This window comes from Phaseolus vulgaris, chromosome 9 (genome assembly GCF_000499845.2).
Source record: "Phaseolus vulgaris cultivar G19833 chromosome 9, P. vulgaris v2.0, whole genome shotgun sequence".
In the NCBI taxonomy this organism is placed as follows: Eukaryota; Viridiplantae; Streptophyta; class Magnoliopsida; order Fabales; family Fabaceae; genus Phaseolus; species Phaseolus vulgaris.
In genome coordinates, this window is record NC_023751.2 from 24,892,687 (window position 1) to 24,911,427 (window position 18,741).

Here is an 18,741-nt window from a genome sequence, read left to right on the forward strand (position 1 = left end):
TTCTACCTGCACCACATCAATTCAAATTTGTACCCAACACACTACATGAAATGTTCATTTTGCCCTTAATGATTTAAAAGACTTTGTCTTATGGATATTCATACCGATAAGTTAATCACAAAGTTATAGATATGCAAGTCTAAATCTAATATGTCACTTTCGGATTTGGCCATCCGGAAGCTTACTTGGACAACATAAATGACCTTCCGGATGCCAAGATCTATAAGCAAACATAAAATGAGTTATGGATCCCGATCCTTAACACCATTTACAGCATATCATTCCGGACATGAAAAATCAGAACTCATAACTCACTTTCAGATATGATCATCCAGAAGTTTAAATGAAGCACGAAAATGACCTTTTGGATATCTAAATTCGGAGTATATAACAACCACTTTTGAATTTTTGCATCTTTAAGCAAACATGAAACCTTCCGGATATCAGGACCAATAACAGCTCAACACCATTATAAGCTAAATGCAAAACGTAAATAATTGTCCTTACCTTAGAAGAGATTTGCACTGCACCTAAGAGTAACGACTTCACTCCACCACCACAACAACCCACTTCACCACCACCACCTCCACTAAAAACGCACAACCCAGTAAAGAAACACTCATCTGCATATTTGTTTTCAAAACAAAGAAGACAAGGACAATGTTGGGTTTTAAAATTTATGTTGGATGCATGTCTTAAATGACATGGTGCAAGGAGAAACGACCTTACAAAATAGTATAAATTTGTGATTTAGATAGAGGTATGAACATAACTATAGTATCATACTTTTACTTGTTAAATCTTTTGGAGTACCTTTGCATGTAAATATTTGTTAAATCTTTCATTAACTTGATTGTTGGAGTGCTTGCTGGTCTCCTTTTGACACCCGTGAAAAAGTAGAGGGACCATGATGGATACATACTCAAGAAATTAAGAAGACTTGAAAGTCCAATAATAGACTAATTAAGATCTATTAGTATCAACATAACACTCATTTAATATCATTTTGTAAGAACAATTTCTTTTAAATCAATGAAGTGATTAAAAGACCACCAGTGAAACTGGTCATCATTTATGACTAATCAATCTTAATTGATTTATAAAACTAGCAAAGATTATCAAAATAAATAATGGGGTTACAAATGTAATTAGAGCTTAATAAATTCTAATTAATACTTATACAAAATATTAGAGAAAACAATAATTATAATAAAAAATAGATAAAAACTGAACCTTTTCAGTTTGGGATTGAGCTTCATTAGTCTAAAGAAATTAATTAAATTGTACAACTATTTTGGTTTGGTTTCTCTTTTTCCTCCTTTACCAAAAAATCTTGAATCTTGCAATACTTTGGTACATAATCTACTATGCAACCATTCTTAAGGTGTCAAGTCGCCTAACTCATGTTAGGCATTAGTCAAGTCAATTTATTTATTAGATGAGTTCAATTATTTTAAATCATGTCTACCAAATCCATTTATTCAAGTAAATAGATAAATTTTATTGTCCTGTTTTAAAATTATAAACTAGTCAAACATGTTGCTTTACCCATAAATTTTGGATCTATTAATTTAAAAGGTTCTTCTTAAAAGTATTAAAATAAGCTTTAAATTAAACCAAAGATACATAAAAAATAATCAAATTTTACCAAACGACCTAAAGAAATAAATAAAAAGGACTCCAACCTTAAACTTAAGAAACAACATTAGAATCAAATTTTGCAAAACTTAATCTAACTCATTCACCATTGTGGTACAAATGAACTTGTGAGAAAACTCCATTTTAGAGTTCATTTTCAGCTAAATTAAAGATTTTGGTTTTTCTTTCGCACACTTAAGCCTCATTTTATAGGTAGGTGTCCCTACAAAATTCCAAAAAATAAAAAACATAGAACATGAACATAGTGTCCAAGGAAGCAGTCATCATTAATTACAATGAACACTATTTAGTCAGTCACCTATCTTTGCCTACAGCTGAAGGGTACATGAAAAACCACTACAAACACTATAGAACTAATCAGAAGTTTGGCAGTGTGAGCACTGTCCAAGTTTGGTTTTTTCTGCACATTCTCCACATAACAATCTAGAATAACTCTCATGTGAGATTGGCGTGTCCTGTAATCCAAGGTAATCCTACTTGAGGACACTGTTTTGCATCTGGGATCAGAACAATAGGTCCCAGAAAGATGCGCCACAAATCAAGTATTATTGTGACCAGCATTGCAGCACCTAAAGCATCAACAGCCACTCTAGGCAAGTCCCATTTATCGCCAGGTTTCTCATCTACCCTGCATATTTACAAGATTTATCATCAATAAAATTAGTACAACATACACATATTCCCTTCATGTAGTAGGATATGCAACAACTCCTTTCCAAAGAACCAAAGAGGTACATAATCAAAACAACTCAAACGTGGAATGAGGTAACTCAAACAACTGCTAGTTTCTCCCTTCTTTCCTTTTTAATTGTTTGTTTTAAAAGTTCAAATCCACATTGATTACTCTTTTGTCAATTATATTCTTATTTATTGGTTTCTTAAAAGACAGATAAGAAGTAGAAGAGGGAGTAATGACTTACCTTAAAAACATTGGGAAGCTCACAATAAAGTATATGGCATAAAACAGAGATCCAACTTTATACATAGAGTCCCGATCCACAAATTGATAATAAGGGAACTGCATACATCCAATTGAAAGCATTATGCTCAAAAATATGCATTTCATATTGTAGGTCAACTGCAGGGTGATATGTTTCATAGACATCCAGGGTTATTATATAAGCTGAAAAATGTATATCTATATGTATTTGTATTGTGACTTGCATTGAGGATTAAGAAGAAAACGATAGAAAACTAGGAAACTTGTCATCTGGGTTGGCTGATTAGTGAAAGTATAAAATTTCACAAAGATTTAGGCACAGCCAAACAAAAAGAAAGAAACTTATAGCCAAAGCCATTTATAAGTGCATCTAGAATTATAAACCTTACAGGGCCAAAATACAACCATCAACCTTAAGCATATCAGTAATTCTGTGTGTCCTATGCTCACTGTCACTAATACTGAATCTTGGGTTGTCAAAAGACAGGATATCGTTATCATCTTGATAAAAGAAAATATGGATCATCTTTAAGAAAGGAAAAATATAAGGAATTCTAATTTAAACGAAAAGAAAAGAAATACAGAATAAATATGTAAGATGGTGTACGACAGATAAACCTAAGCAGTGGAGGTTCCATAGCACAAAAAAAGAAGTAAGAAAACTTTGTACCAAATGGCCTATTCCTTGCATTGTACAAAGATATTGAAACTGAAATTGTCAAGGGTTAGGTTTTACGATCATATATTTTATAGATAAGATGTGAGATAAACTTGAATAGCAATTATTAACAAAAATTTAAAACTTTGATACCTCAAAATTAGATGCAGTTCAAGAAAATATTAAAAATGCATGATTAAACAAAGATTGAGAAAAGAAAACAGCAGTGTTTTATTACAACGTACATTAGAGATAGCCAGAGTCTCCAGGTATGCTATAAAATAAGCAAGCGCAAGAATCCATGCAGCTTCAGTAGCCCATTGAATTTTTTCTGGCAAATCAGCAATAAAATGCCGTAACCGCCGCAGTGTCATGTTTGATGAAACATGATAAAACAGGAAGCAAACATGAGTGAGCAGGAACGTTGTGTGCGGTACCTGCCACCACCAAATAGAGCAATTCAATAAAGAATGTGGTCACACTAAAGAGATAATTCATTGGTCTTTGGCTTACATTGTTCATTTTCCATGATGGAAAGGTATAAGATGCACCAAGAACTGTGAAAAAATAATGAGTCCAGAAATAATTTCCAACATAACTGAAGATTATTATCCAGAGACTAGCCTGTAAGTATTAAATATGAACATATTAGGCAGTGAGTAGGTCAACTGAATAAACATAAATTTTTTATAATTAAATTGATCCATAATAATGCAGAAGAAAGTACCATTTTTCTTCTTTCAGATAACACAAAATTACATTAGTATTAACATATATCAGAAATAATGTAAATGGGATAATTGAGTGGATATATCTTATTATGTAATCATGATAATTAAAATAACTGTAGCTTTCGTATTTATGATACCCATTGCATAATAGCCTCCATTGTGTTTGTGTATCAGGCACATGGAATTCATCATGCTAGATAACCTTAATTCCTGAACAACTAGTGGTTGGGGCCAGTTCCGATTAGGGCAACTGTTTTTCTAAGAAACATGTTTCTACTATTTCACATCTCTTCTTTTGGTCGTGTTTCCACTTCCAATCATTATCTTCTCTCCTTTCCAGTGTGTTCCATCACTGTTCACCAGTCTATAACCACTTTTCTTACTACTTTTCTGGTCACTGACCCCAAGATCAAACATTGTACTTGGGAGCAACTATTGTACTTGGGCATCCAACATTAAACATTTGCTGGTCCTGTAAAGGAGGAATTTAAAAATGAATTTTCCAAGTGGAATAAGATTGGTGCCCAGCTGTGTAGAGACACCCAAGCTACTATTCATCCCTAGCTAAAGCAGATTTTTCATTTTCATGAGAGATGGGAATTAGTTTTGGAGTAAGGTATTGCTCTGCACACCAAACATCTTTACCAAATTTACCAAAACCTTGCGATTGCCATCTCCCCTCAGGGACTTCATGATCTGACATCTGAATATTTGATTAAATGAGTTGTGTCCTTCACAACTTTAATGATGTTTTGTCCCTGTCACCATTGTTGCTAAGGAAACAGGTAACCAAAATCATAGTGTATGTCTTGCATGGGTTACAAGCAAAGTAGTCAAATTTGAGATTATGGTTGAGATTGTGAAGGACTCACAAGATCGTAAATTGTGAGATCCAAACATGGATTGTAGATTCTACTTCTACTTAAATATGATATATATATATATTAAAAAAACAATCACAAAATTGTGGATGAAGGAGAAAAACATGAAACCATGAGTGAAGGAGAAAAAGTAAAACCGTGTGGTATGGTTGAGCAATTAGAACAACCACAACTAGTCAATTTTTCTTTTGGGGAAGGTGGTTGCTTGGCAAACAAGAAGGAGAAACGTAACATCAATTACGTAGCTACATGAAACCAACTATGTGTAAAGGAAAACAGTTTTTTATTGGGCTTAGGTTTTAACCCAAACTCATTGATCCAAGATGAGTTTCGTGCGATGCAGAACCCAAAATCGTAGATTGTGACACTACAGGAAAACACATTTCCGCTATCTTCGGCAACGATCCCACTCATCCCACTCTGGCACGATTTTGCATGGGCTATAAATTGGACATAGTGGCCAAAATCATGGAATCATGTGATTCCATGTTTTTGATCTCAATTTTGACTACACTCGTTACTAGCAAAGTATTCCATGTTTGTCAGCAAATTTTGGGTTCTCCAAAGTACCTACTAAGAACTTTGCTTAGAGAAACTTTCTATAGGTACTGCCAAATCCTCTTTAAACATGGACATGCTTATTGTCAACTCCTATCTTGATCTCTCAAAGTGATAACTAACTAACCGGTTACTCCCATAAGCAAGGTAAAACTTGTCCCAAGTATGACAAATGCCATAAAGTTGGACACTTCATTTCTCCACATAGGGCCCACAAAAAAACAAGGCAAGGTGGGCTGGCTCGCAAAATCTTGGTGGGTTACTTTCTCTTACCCATCCCACATGATTGCAAATTGGCCAGCCTTTTTCTAAAACAAAATGTTGTATTTAATTAAATTGTTTGTTACATTACCATGCGATTAAATAGTTTATTACATGTTTTGTTAATAAATCATACTTTTGGATGTTACAAACTTGCCTTGAGCAATGACAAACAAGACATATTTATGCTAGTTTTTCCCATTCTATTTGAGTGAAGGTTAACCCAAAGTTATCATTCAAAGCCTTGGCGTAGAAATGTCACCTTTCCTGACAACAAAGTTCTAATTGCCAGTTACTGGTGTGGGCATGGTGGTTGCAAATAGTGATTAGTGTGGTGTACTGGTGCACAGGTTCTCACATGTGTGAGGAGAAGAAAGAAATGAATCAAAAAACCTAACAGTCTGTGTGCAACACACAATGTCTCTTGAGGATAATAAAATAAATTAATAATGAAATATAAAATATTAACAATATTATTAGTATATTAATATTTTGTTATAAATTATAATTATTTAAAATGAAAAAAAATTAAACCAGTTGGCAGGCCAGCTCGCTCCGCTTTGTTTATGGCCTGAACAAATTGCAATTGTGCAGGGTGGGCCAATAAGTTGAAATCTCCAACCCGCTCTACGATTTTGATGATGGACCAGCTCGCATGGCCTACCTACATTGCAATCACATGCTCTTCTTGATTATGCAAAAATGACATCCTATACTCAACACTACCCTCATTAACTTCCTTCAATGGTATGAGGAAAGTGAAACCTCCAATTATTTACTCGGGAGAATAAAATCTCTCTATTCTTTTTCCATGAAATGTAATTGGGGCTGAATATTATGAATTTTAGAAGGAATTCAGTGAGACTAAAGACCTTATAAAAAATTCCCTTCTATGCTATGCTAGTTTTGTCTTTGCTAATTATTATGTGTACGTAACTTTTTAATTCTATAAAATCAAATAGGTTGAGTTCCTCTGAGAATTAATTAATGGAAAACATGGAATCTGTGCATGTTAAGTTTCTGGTAAAATTTAGTAAGATCTTTAAATCCATCTGCAAGAAATGTGGCTCTATATACTAAGTAGCAGTGTGTCTAGTCTTCCTTTGGTTTTTTTGAGAACTTTTGTTCATCTTTTTCTTGCTGACCTAGGGAAGTAAAGAAACCAGTTGGGAAATTGAATTACCTTACTGTCACTCATTGAAATATCTGTTTTGCAAATAGTGTGGTAAGTCAATTTCTCAACTCCCCAGTGAAAGCAACTGAGATGCAGTCTGTCACTCATTGAAATATCTGTTTTGCAAATAGTGTGGTAAGTCAATTTCTCAACTCCCCAGTGAAAGCAACTGAGATGCAGTAATTTGAATTTTAAAATATAATAAGAGTTATAGAAGAAGGCCTCTTGTATGAAGACATTCGTCATGTCATACAAGAGTAGTCAAGTACTGAAATAGCTCTCCCATTGACGTGAGATCCACTTTTGGGTATAGCATTTTAATTAGAGATAAATTCAATGACCAAAATATGATTTTGGTTCCTTGTCTGCATTTTTTATTTCAGTTTGGTCTCTTAAATGTAAAAGGCTCCAGTTTGGTTCCTTAAAATATCTGTCAACCAAATTGGTCCTTCCTAACCACATTAATTTGGTTAACCGGATGACATGTGACAGACTGTGACTGGGAGAGATGTCACTGTCACATGGATATTTGCTATGGCAACTAAAATAAACACCATTAGTGTAAAAAACTGATAAAAAAAGACCATATTTATCTAATGAGAACACTTTTAGAAACCAGAGTGAAACTTTTTAAACTTAAGGGACTAACTGAAACAAACAAAATCAGACGACGAACCAGAATCATATTTTAGCCAAATTTGATCCATTGGAAACGCAAAAAAAAAAAAAACAGAGCATTGTTGAAAGGTTAAGTGTCAAAGCAAAATATTGAGCAATGACTTCTGCCACCTATGAACTTATCTGACTGAAACAATTGCTTAAAGTACCCAGGTTGAGGAGGTTAAGCAATAAAACTTATGATATCAAGTCACCTCATATTCAATCTTGTATTAGAGGACGAAATATGTTGAGATAGATTTGTATTTCATTAATCAAAAGATCTTACACAAGGATATTATCAGTTCTAATGCAAGCTGCCTTTAACAAGTCACTGGGAGAGGTTCTTCAATCAATTATATAAGTAATGCAGTTTCATACTATTCATATGTTTCAACTTAGTCTGTTAGAAATAATGTAAACAAGGTAATTATGTCGATACATTTACATATACATATTCATGTGTGTGTGTATATATAATTATGTAATAAAAAATAACTAAGGCAACTATAATGTTTGTATTTGGACAGCTATTATACATAATATCCTCCCCTGTGTAATTGAGACATGAAATCATCACATGACTCTGGTCTTCTTTCTCTCAATAAAATCTATTTAGGTAGGATGCACAAACGACTTAATCTGAATACAAAATGAATCGAAACTGTAAATTGTAAATGTCTTGATCAAGAAACAGGGAATTGCACCAATCCAAGTCATCTACCTTTATAGGAGGATGGCTAGGATCCCCTTATTTTGTAGATCTTGACCTGAAGAGTATGGTACCAAATTACAGGTTATCTAATGGGAATCATGTGGTATACTATCAAGAATGCCTCAAATGAATTAACTGACACAATTCACAATTCTTACAGTAATACCCTTTCTAATGCTCACTTGGAGAATAAAAGCAGGTTTCACAGTAAAACCTATTTCTACACTTTAATATTTTGGATTCAAACTGGTTTTTATCAGTGTTTGCAGATTAAGAAGCAGATACAAGATCAATGGCAAACAAAATGCAAAATGTGTATTTGATGACTTAATGACTAGTTTATAGAGGCCCCTAATGGACAATGATGGAGTAAAGGGAATGGACAGGGGGAGGATTAACCCCACATCAAGCTGTTTGGTTGGGGGAGATAATAGCTGAGCTGGGCATGCCAGGTAATGACTAGCTGTTACCTGTTTAAGAGAACCAATTTATTTATATACATAAAGAAAAATCATTACTTAGAATAAGAAGCATTACAAACACATACAAAATAACACTCCAATATAACTAAATAATAGTTTTAGGTTCACACTGCATAATTCTTGCCAAACAGATAACATAAAACAATACAACAACTATAAATATTGGAAAAAGTTTAAATCTCATAAAAACACTTGCCTTGACCCAATAACGATCCTTCCATGGAATGCTTCTATCTGCCTGCAAATTTTGATATCACAAAAGAAATTAATATCACTATTTTCTCAGTGAGTCACACTACTAAAAATGATTAACAACAGCTGAAACCCCACATTAGATGTTGTTTAAATAAGCCCAACATAGAAATAAGTACTTCATAGAATAGATCACGATGAACCGACAAGCATTCCATCTCAAGGAAAATAATTAAGCACACACCTTTCCAACACACAGCATTGGAATGACGAAAGCAGGAACAGCCGAAACCAATCCGATAAGCAAGTACTCCAATTCTGTGAATTTCTGCCAAACTCATAATTAAAACTTAAAAGTGAATTCTACCATTCGTAGTTTATTATTCACATGACAAAAGAAAGATAAAACCCCAACAGACCAAAACCTGCACAACACATCTATTTAGGAAGGGACAACAACCTTTAACCAAGACTAAGTCTTGAACGGGAAATAATCCATTAAGGGACCCAAAAGATCAAAATTTGAGACATACACTGGGGTCCCACATACAAAACAAAGAGCCTAATTACCACATTTACAAAAAAAATGTAAAAAGTGAAGAAGGGTAAAACCTCATAAAGATTGAAGGGAATAACAATGCCGAGACAGAGGGTGAGCCAAAAGGGGGTGTAGAGAAGGAAGAAGAGTTCACCCCATCTCTTGCTCGGGTTTGGAGCCAGCCACAGGCTAGGAGAAACAGAAGCTGCGATTGCCAAAAGGGGATTCGATTAGATAAAAGAGAAAGGGTCGTTATGAGTATGACTGAATCTGAGATCTGATAAGAACTTGAAACAGGAAAATTACCAGTCATTTTGGAATGGGGATCTGCTTCAAGGGTTGTTAAATTGAATGAATGATGAATGAATGTCTCTTAAGACAGTGGGTTGCTCAAATGCACAAACTTTAACAAGCTAAAAAGAGTGGAAACTGAGTGAAAGATGTGTCACTCTACAGGTTCCTCTTACCTTTCACCTCCTGAAAATAACTTTTATATCAGGATTTAATGTATATTTGACTTTTATTTACAAATTTTAATGTTTGTCTGACTTTTCATTTTGTCTTTCTAGACACTGACAATATTTCATTTATGGTTGATGGTTGATACTTGATTTATGTTATCTTTTTTTAGTGTAGACAGTTCCAAACATCTATTTAATGTTTTTCTATTCTATTTAGTAAATATATGTTTTGTGATCTAATTTTTAAAATATTAAGGATGTTCTCTACATCTTATTTTTACTTTTTTTTTCTAAAACCAATAGTGAAACATTTAGTTGAGGAGAAAAAGTAATTAAATATCTTAATTTATATTTAATAAATTATTCAGATAATAATATCTCATTTAAAATAGTATTAATAATAACTCATCTTTATATACATAATTAAAATATAAATCATAGAAAACTGACTTAAATAACAATTTAATTATACTCTTAATTATATATTCAATCAAATTAAACTAAATTTAATTTTAGACATCACTTCTCTATTAATTCCAAGGTTAAAATTTATTTAAATTTGATAAAATACAAATAATACAAAAATTATAGAAAATACTTTAAAATTTCCATGATAGAAAACATATTTATACCTTTTAAATAAATTTACAGACAAATGATCTAGGTGGGGACAGCCAATTTTTTTATTTTCTTTTCTTTCAAATTTTATTATTAAACTTTTGAGAAAATGAATTTTATTCTTTCTTTAAAAAAAACTTGAAAAAATAATATAAAAAAATAGAGAGAATGCATTGTTCACTTCTATTTTATCCTCTTTTATTTTATTTTTGAATATTTCATTTTTCCTTTCACTGTCAAAGAGTACACCAACGTAATGTTGATAATGTAATCAATTTTTATTGACCAGACATCCTGTGTGACTTATCAGCATGTCCATGTCAAACAAAAAAATATATTATACATCAAAATTGAAAACAAACTCAAATATTGTTAGAAGTAATTAGATGACTTAGTATAGTTTAATAGATTTTTATACTTAAACATTATTAATTTTAATTTATATATCATTGTTCACTCATTTTAGTCTTTAAATTTTAGATAATAAATATTAAAATAAACTAAATATAATATATACGAAGACTGAAGAAACTAAAATGGATCATTTTTAAATATAAAAATAAAAGGGTAAAGTTTTACACTTATATAGACAAAACAAATAATTAAACTTGTAAAAGTTATTAAACTTGGTGATAGCATTTGACGATAATTTAAAATATTTCAACATATGTTGATATATTTTAGTTAAGCTTTTATACAAAAATAAAAATGAGAATATTGGAAACGATGGATTGTAATTATATATATATATGAATATATGATAAATTTATTACTCACTTAAATTGATAATGAAAAGAAGATATTTCTTATTACTCACTTTTTATTTATTTCTCTCTTATTTTTAATTTATATATATATATATATGATATTATTAAATAACTAAAATAAAATAATAAAGATAATGTAAGAACCTAAAAATTTAACTTTATAGTTGATGTGATATATTTAAAATATCACTTAAATATTTTGTAATTAAAGTGAAAAAAAATATATAAATAGAAAAATCAATTATTCATGATTCATTTTTATAGAATTATTATCTCTCTAAATTTATTTTTCTCTTCCCTCTACATTCTCTCGAATTTTATGATTCCATTTGTCATCAGACTCATTAGAGTCTAGCACGGGACTCTTGACAGCGAATAAGTTTGATGAGAATCTTAGTTAGAGTAAGTTCAATTTTACTTATTTTTCCTTTGAGTCAATTTTGAACTTTTAGATTTGTTTTTGGTAGATGTTTTGCATATAATGTTTTTAGTTTTAGGATTAGTCTATGTTAGTTTAGAGTTTTGGATTTAAGGTCCTAGTGATATAATTGGATTATTGATCAAAACTCTGGTACAAGTTAAACTATCATTAAGCTTTGTAGGATTGAAGCTCTTTCTGAGCGCATCTACTCAGAGTCAGGTAAGGGAAAATAATTTTAATTTCAATTAGAACCCTAATTTCCAACCCTAGGTTATTTAATGCAATGACCCAATGCTTAAAATGATGCATTAAAAATATATTTTTTATAGAAAATTTCTTTTTGCACCCCCTAATTAGACTTTCTAGATTATGCAATACAAAATACGAAATTTTGCATTCCAAAATTTATAATCCATAAGATAAAAATTATATTTCAAATTATGTATTTGTATTTGGGATCATGAAACTTAAAAACATGACTCTCTTTGGTTTCAGTGAGAGGAAGAAAAAGTTCTAGAAACGCGGAACAATTTTTACAGAATCACGTTACATTGAGAGCAAAATCTTCCTACGAATTCACAATACTGCTGCAGATGGAACAACAACACAACCAATATTTCAGCCAGTTTTTGCTTGAACTCTGAAGGAATCTATTATTTGTGCTTTCGTAATATCAGTAAATTGTGGTGATAACTTCACCTTTCCCCCCTTTTAATTAAATATTTACCATCAGCTTCAACAAAATAGCAAATAATGTTTGGATTTTCTTTCCAATAGTTCACGTTCTTCATTAAGAATAAGTTATTAATTTTTAATTAAATAAAGAACAAAAATTGTACACTTTCTCCAATCAGTACTTGTTTCTCTTCTGATCCCATCTTCTCAAGACTCTAAGTACCTTAATCAATTCTACCGAGTGGTAAGGGTGCACAAGTTTATCTTAGAGAACTATAACTTATAATAATAAAAATAGCAATAATAATAATATACAGATAAAAGTAGTTGGTGGATGAAAATTGACAGAATTGGGGTATGCAGCCAATTCTTCCCAGTCCTTCTAAGAAATCCAAAAGATGAAATGTTGGAAGAGTTATCTTTTGGAGCAATTTGAAGGAAAAGTGAATAAGTAACTCTCACTTATGGTGAGTGTCAAATTCTGTGATCCCCATCAGCTGTTGCCTGAATTTGAGAAGCATACTGAAGGTTCCAAAGGACATCCTCAATGGATGGTCGGTTCCATGACTCAGGAGATATACATTTATTTGTTATGGAAATCACAACAAAAAGAGATTCTTTTGAGCAAGTAGCTTGCACAACTGGGTCCACAATCTGTTTCCAACCATCCTCACTATTGAAAGATGCCTGCAAAATGGAGTGTGCTAAATTACCTACCTAGGTAAAAACAAAATAATATAAATTTTATGAGGGATGCTTCTATATTGAAAGTGGAAGAGAGATGAACTAGTAATAGAAGTATGAACATTTTATATCATCACAAATCTCTGTCTTAAGACTTGAACTGGTGCTAACTAAGCTACATCTTGTTGCTGGATGCTGACATTAGAAAAATAAAAAGTCTTGGTGCATGTTTGGTTTAATTTATTTTGAAGCTATAATCACTTATCAACTCAGTTAGAAATCTTTCGAAATAAGCGATTATTTCTCAAGATTTAATCGTTTTCAAACATTTTGTGTAAGACTTATAGTGATGGTATTCTAGAGCATCTCATTATGGCTTATAATTGGAAGATATTATGTTATCTGAACATCTTTTGTGCATACCATTACATTCAGCACAACTGCTTCTCTTTTAGCTGATACTGAAGGTCCAGCCAGTGCCTCCAGTAGTATGAATCCAAAGCTATAAACATCATCCTCTAACATTTTCATTTGCCTGAAATTACACATGTTGAGAAAATCATGACACAATAAACCTCAAGGAAGGATCCACAAAAAACATATTATCATTTAATAATGAAATTCTGCTAAATGTATTATCCAATTGTGTACCAAGGATGTTGAGAGAGGACATTGGATCTTGAAAGGATTATCAGAAGTAAAGAAACAAAGGCATATGATATGTGGAAATCCTTACCACGAATTAGGACTTTCTCCTTTTACCTACAAAATAGAAAAAAAAACAAGACATAAACACTCATGAGGTCTTGCAAGGCCACAAACAAAGGGAAAACAAAGAAAAAAAAGAATGATATCATACCCCACATGCATCAGCTTCTTCTGATATAATGGACAATCCATAGTCACTCAACTTTGCCATCCAATTCTCATTCAGCAAGATATTGTTGGTCTTAAGTCGATTTTTGAAGAAACCAGGTATCATGCCAGTGTGTAGGAAGTGGACAGCCTTAGCAATGTTAATTAGTACTGACAATCGCTCTGACCAATTGAAAACCTTGCCAGGACTGTCTCCTGAAAATGCAATTTGTCACACTTAAATTTAGTTCTCAATATAAACAACTTCACAAACTAATTGGTGGGGACCAGAGATTTACTTTCAACTTGTGTATATTATATTTCAATTTGAGGGTCTGAATGCAAGTTGGAAAACAGATGCCTACTCAAGCTTGTTTCACTCTTTGAATGGATTCCAAAGCAATTTAAATATTCCAAGATGCTGTTATATCCACTTAGCACGGCTACCACATGGTATTGACAGAAAACAAGAAAAGAAAGCCATAATATTAAACCCCATTTCCCATCAGATATCCACTACACTCTGCTACAATACAAGGAGGATATTTTCATATTTCTTGTAAACTTCTGCGTTTACTTGTCAGAATAATGGCATTCATGTGAAAACCACTATTTTAATCTATAGTTTATTGCTCGTACTTTGATAATCAGTTACCTTTTTATAATTAGGCAAAGAAGTAATGTTCCAGACATGGCAGGCAAAAATGCCATACTACACAGAAGTTAGTTCTAGACTAGAACTGACTAATGAAAGAGTTTGAGTTACATATTTTAAGAGAAGAATGTGTGGATTCAACAATTAGAAGTTCCTTCATGTAGTTGAATAGCAGCTTATTTGACTATTGTTTAGCTTTTAGACGATTGTATGATGATGATACTACTTTAAATGACTTGGGATTTTAGTAACCATTAATAAAGTGAAAGAAACAGTATACTCTTACCAGAGAGATAAATTTGAAAAGTCCCATTTGGCACATACTCATAAATGAGAAAGACATTTGTCTCATTATTCTCTCCTACAACACCATCAATGCAGTGACCTAGGAGGGATACCAAATGAGGGTGACGGAGCTTTGCAAGCAAATCCAACCTCAGTTTGAAATTTCTAACTGAATACTTTTTTGACACAGGCAAGGACCTTATTACAATCTGTATCCCACTCTCCAGTTTTCCTCTGTAAAGCTGAAAATTAGGGAAAAAATTTCATGAGTATCTCATCTGACAAAAAAGAAAACATAGAACATCACAGTTTAGTTGTTGCTCAAATATCAAAACCCAACTGCTACATTCAACAAGTCTCAACTCAAAACAACTTTTGTTAAAATAGGATGTTATGTACCTTCCCATATATATTTTCACCCATAAAAGTAGAGTTCTCAAAGTTATTTGTGGCTTCCTTTAGCTCTTCCAAAGAATACGACCTACATGTGGGGAGGTCTTCTCTGCCTAACTTGGCAGTTTCAGAAATATACCCTGAAAATAGTAATCCCAAAGGGAAAACAAACATATGAAGTTAATGTACATATCCCCCAATTTTTCATATATGCATAATAGTGTATCCATATTTTCATCTAAGGTTTTGAAAAACAGTTTTCAATCGCAATGCAACAACAATTGCATCTGCTGCATCAGCTGCATTTGTCTACACTTTCCTACAATATTAAGGATCGTGACAAAACTGCGATTGCGACCACAGTTTAGAGCCTTGTTTTGGTCCACTTATGAATGAAGAGAACGTACTTGCATTTGTGACAAGCTCAGAGGAGAACCCTGGCTCGTAGCTGCTATCTTGAACAGTTTTATGCAATAGGTGCTTCTCTGACACACCTCGAAGGAAGCACTTCTTACAAGTTATAACAATGGCCAAAGCCAAGACCACAGAGATTAAAAGAATTCCTACAATGACACCAACAAAAATTCCAACTCTATATGATTTCTTCTTCACATGAGGTTCTGTGCAGTAGGATACTGCATGCTGATGCTGCACACTCCCAGATAAACAGTTTCCATCACTCATAACAACTCTAGTTTCTGATCTAGTGCTCAGAGAAGAAGGTAAGTCCCCCACTAACCTATTGTATGATAAGTCAACAAATGTAAGTTGGCTGCTACATCTTAGGTGACTTTGCAATGGTCCAGTCAACAAGTTGGAAGCCAAATTCAAGTAACTGATGTTGGGCAAAGAGAAAAGTTCAGCAGGAGCAGTGCCAGTGAGTGCATTGAAGGAAACATCTAGCTTCTGAAGCCCGTTAAGTTGACCATAGCGCTTGGGAATTTCACCTGAGAAGGAATTTCTGCTGAAGAAAAGACTAATCAACCCTTTTGGCATTGCTGGCAGGAAAGACTCTAATTTGTTTTCTCTTAAATCTAGCTGTTCCAAACTACTCAAAGCACTAAAATCTTGCAGGATCCCTGATATTTGATTGCTTGACATGTCAATGTCTTTTAAAGAGGTGACACTAAGGATTGAAGGTGGAAATGGACCCTTCAACCTGTTATTCCTCAAACTAAGAACTGAGAGATTGCTTGATGAATTGAACAAGTTTGGGATTGTACCATTGAAGAAGTTATCACCCAATCCAAGAGTTTGAAGGTTCACCATTGTGCAAATCTTTGGAGGGATTGATCCATAAAGATAATTGGAACTCAAGTCCAAATGTTCAAGTGCATAAAGTCTGTGAATTCTATCAGGCAGTGGTCCCCACATGCCCAAAGACACAAGACTAAGGACTCTCAGGCCAGTTAACCTTGCCAGAGTAGCCACAAAAGAGTCCATGGAGAAGATATCTGATAGTGTTTGATTAGGAATGGCAAACCCATCAAAATCTCTACCCTTGGTTGGCTTATCACCCAAGATGGAGAGCTCAGTGACAAAATTGTCCTTGCATGTGACATTCACTTGCCCAGAAGAAGAAATAGAGCAAAGATCTGTCCAACGATCTCTCCATATTTCCAATTGTCTTGGGTACTCCAAGTGCTTTTTCAACTGGAGAAGCACTTGGGTCTGAGAGGACTGCAACTGAGAACTGCAACTACCCACAAAAAAGACACACCAAACTGAACAAAATAGCAAAACAAAGTCATGAAACCCCATGAGGAAAGTTCCTTTCTTCTATTGACACTGCTTGAAGGAGCAAGGAGCAACTTGCTCGTATAAAGAATCCAATGGAAAACCTGTCTTAAATAAATTTAAAAGAAGTCCCATTAAAATAATTGAAAACTTGAAACAAAGACCGCCTCATAAAAAGATAATGTTAACAGTAAAATAAAGATTACTTGCACAGACATTAAAATTGACCAATACCTCATATGAGCTTAAAAATCTTTGACCATTTGAATTGTTAAGCAGAGTTAGGTGTGCAAACATTAATGAACAGAATGTAGTAGAGATTCAAGAACCGGTTGGCGCAAGATAAGCAGTGGCCATGATTATGAATGAAGGAAAAAGTAGCATGAGGGTAAAGAGAGAGAGCAACATTAATAACATCTGTGCAAAGCTGTCTCTTAAATAGGGGATATCAGAGATGTAAATCAGTATTAAACAAGTGAAAGATGAAGCAGTGATCTTAGCTCAGAATCCGAGATACAAAAGTGGGGTACCTGAAGTTAAGGCATTTACTGCTTCCACATGGTGTTCTTTCCCACTGTGCTCTCTCCACCAAATTGCAATAATGGGGGTGCCAGAGGAAAAGGGTAATATGAAACGTTCTTCTGAGAGAAAAGTAAGAGGGAAACGAACTGTTCTGAAGAGAAGAAACAAAGAAGTAACAACATAATATATTGTTTCAGCTAAAGTTCAAATACAGACACCACATCCAACCAAGCTTTTATGGTTTCTAATTCAACTCTTTACAGATAATGGATATTGGTGAAACATGGAACATAACATCATAAGTTGTTATGTGTTAACCGCAGAAAACAAACAAATAAAACATGATGTGATGGGCCATATGATATACTATATATATGTATGTATATATGCACTTGTGGTATGTATGAATCTAACAAACTAGAGGTGCCATGCTATGGGGACCCCACAATCATTGTAGATCTATGTCTACCTCTGTAACCTTTCCATTTGCTGATTTTTACATTACTTGGGATTCAGGGAACTGCAACAATATGCCCTGCACCTTCACATTTCTTTGAGTTTTTAGTTCATGAAAACCAACATGATAAGAGACTTCACATTTTAGATGATTTTTTTCTTCTAAAATAAGTATGTTTGATATATTAAAATTAATAAAAAAAAGGACAAATGTAAGAAGGTGGATAATTTAGTAATTGATTTGTTTGAAAAATTATGTAATAATAAATTAGTTATTATTATATGTTAATAATACGAAAATAACTTTAAATAATAGTGTTTAAAAATAATAAGTTAAATTAAGTAATAAATGATTTAAAATTTTGTATAACATTTTATGTAATAATGTATTCAGTAAAGAATTTATGTATTAAACAATTTATTTAGAACTTGATTTAACAATATTTTAATGAATTATGTAAAAAAAACAATAAAATTTGTTAAATAATGTATTCAGTATGTATGTTGTGGTTTTATATTATTTTATTGTACGTGTATTTATTTTGTTGAGTGAAAAAAGTACGAGTAAATAAAAGAAATAAGACTATTATATCAAGTAAAAATATTATATGAAAAAGTAAATTTGGACTATAACAATATTGTTGTTACATAAGGTCAAACAAATTATCTATATATATATATATATATATAAGACGTGCCATCATGGTTTTTTTTCTTTATTTATTATTGTTATTTTTGTGATTCATGTTGGGTAAATATACTAGGA

At 32.7% G+C, this 18,741-nt stretch overlaps 2 protein-coding genes across 5 annotated transcripts; both read right to left on the bottom strand.

Annotated features, from left to right (window-relative positions):
- Window positions 1–1,901: 1,901 nt before the first annotated feature.
- LOC137821178 (cycloeucalenol cycloisomerase) lies at window positions 1,902–9,931 on the bottom strand. The gene is made up of 8 exons (XM_068625648.1): window positions 9,753–9,931; window positions 9,521–9,651; window positions 9,153–9,236; window positions 8,913–8,954; window positions 3,771–3,881; window positions 3,503–3,694; window positions 2,580–2,677; window positions 1,902–2,287 (listed from the first exon to the last, which is right to left on the bottom strand). Exons 1-8 carry the CDS (start codon window positions 9,757–9,759, stop codon window positions 2,095–2,097), a joined length of 858 nt encoding a protein of 285 aa, XP_068481749.1. The 5' UTR covers window positions 9,760–9,931; the 3' UTR covers window positions 1,902–2,094.
- A 2,544-nt stretch (window positions 9,932–12,475) lies between these two features.
- Window positions 12,476–17,877, bottom strand: LOC137820882 (probable inactive leucine-rich repeat receptor-like protein kinase At3g03770). Of its 4 annotated transcripts, none has more exons than XM_068625185.1 (8): window positions 17,528–17,877; window positions 15,668–17,101; window positions 15,267–15,400; window positions 14,869–15,109; window positions 13,932–14,143; window positions 13,809–13,834; window positions 13,496–13,607; window positions 12,476–13,075 (listed from the first exon to the last, which is right to left on the bottom strand). In XM_068625185.1, exons 2-8 carry the CDS (start codon window positions 17,019–17,021, stop codon window positions 12,863–12,865), a joined length of 2,292 nt encoding a protein of 763 aa, XP_068481286.1. In that variant the 5' UTR covers window positions 17,022–17,101; window positions 17,528–17,877; the 3' UTR covers window positions 12,476–12,862. The 4 variants fall into 4 exon arrangements, with proteins under 4 accessions (XP_068481286.1, XP_068481284.1, XP_068481287.1 ...); XM_068625183.1 differs by having other exon boundaries at window positions 15,668–17,105; window positions 17,528–17,862; XM_068625186.1 differs by having other exon boundaries at window positions 17,232–17,829.
- Window positions 17,878–18,741: the final 864 nt, after the last annotated feature.

Coding starts and splice junctions, on each gene's coding strand:
- LOC137820882 (XM_068625185.1), bottom strand. CDS start 17,021: ATGGGGTTTCATGACTTTGTTTTGCTATTTTGTTCAGTTTGGTGTGTC. Junction 14,144..14,868: donor TTTTCAAATTTATCTCTCTG/GTAAGAGTATAC, acceptor TTGCATTTTCAG/GAGACAGTCCTGGCAAGGTT. Junction 13,608..13,808: donor GGAGAAAGTCCTAATTCGTG/GTAAGGATTTCC, acceptor GTGTAATTTCAG/GCAAATGAAAATGTTAGAGG.
- LOC137821178 (XM_068625648.1), bottom strand. Junction 3,882..8,912: donor AGGATCGTTATTGGGTCAAG/GCAAGTGTTTTT, acceptor TAATACTTACAG/GCTAGTCTCTGGATAATAAT. Junction 2,678..3,502: donor AGACTCTGGCTATCTCTAAT/GTACGTTGTAAT, acceptor GGATGTATGCAG/TTCCCTTATTATCAATTTGT.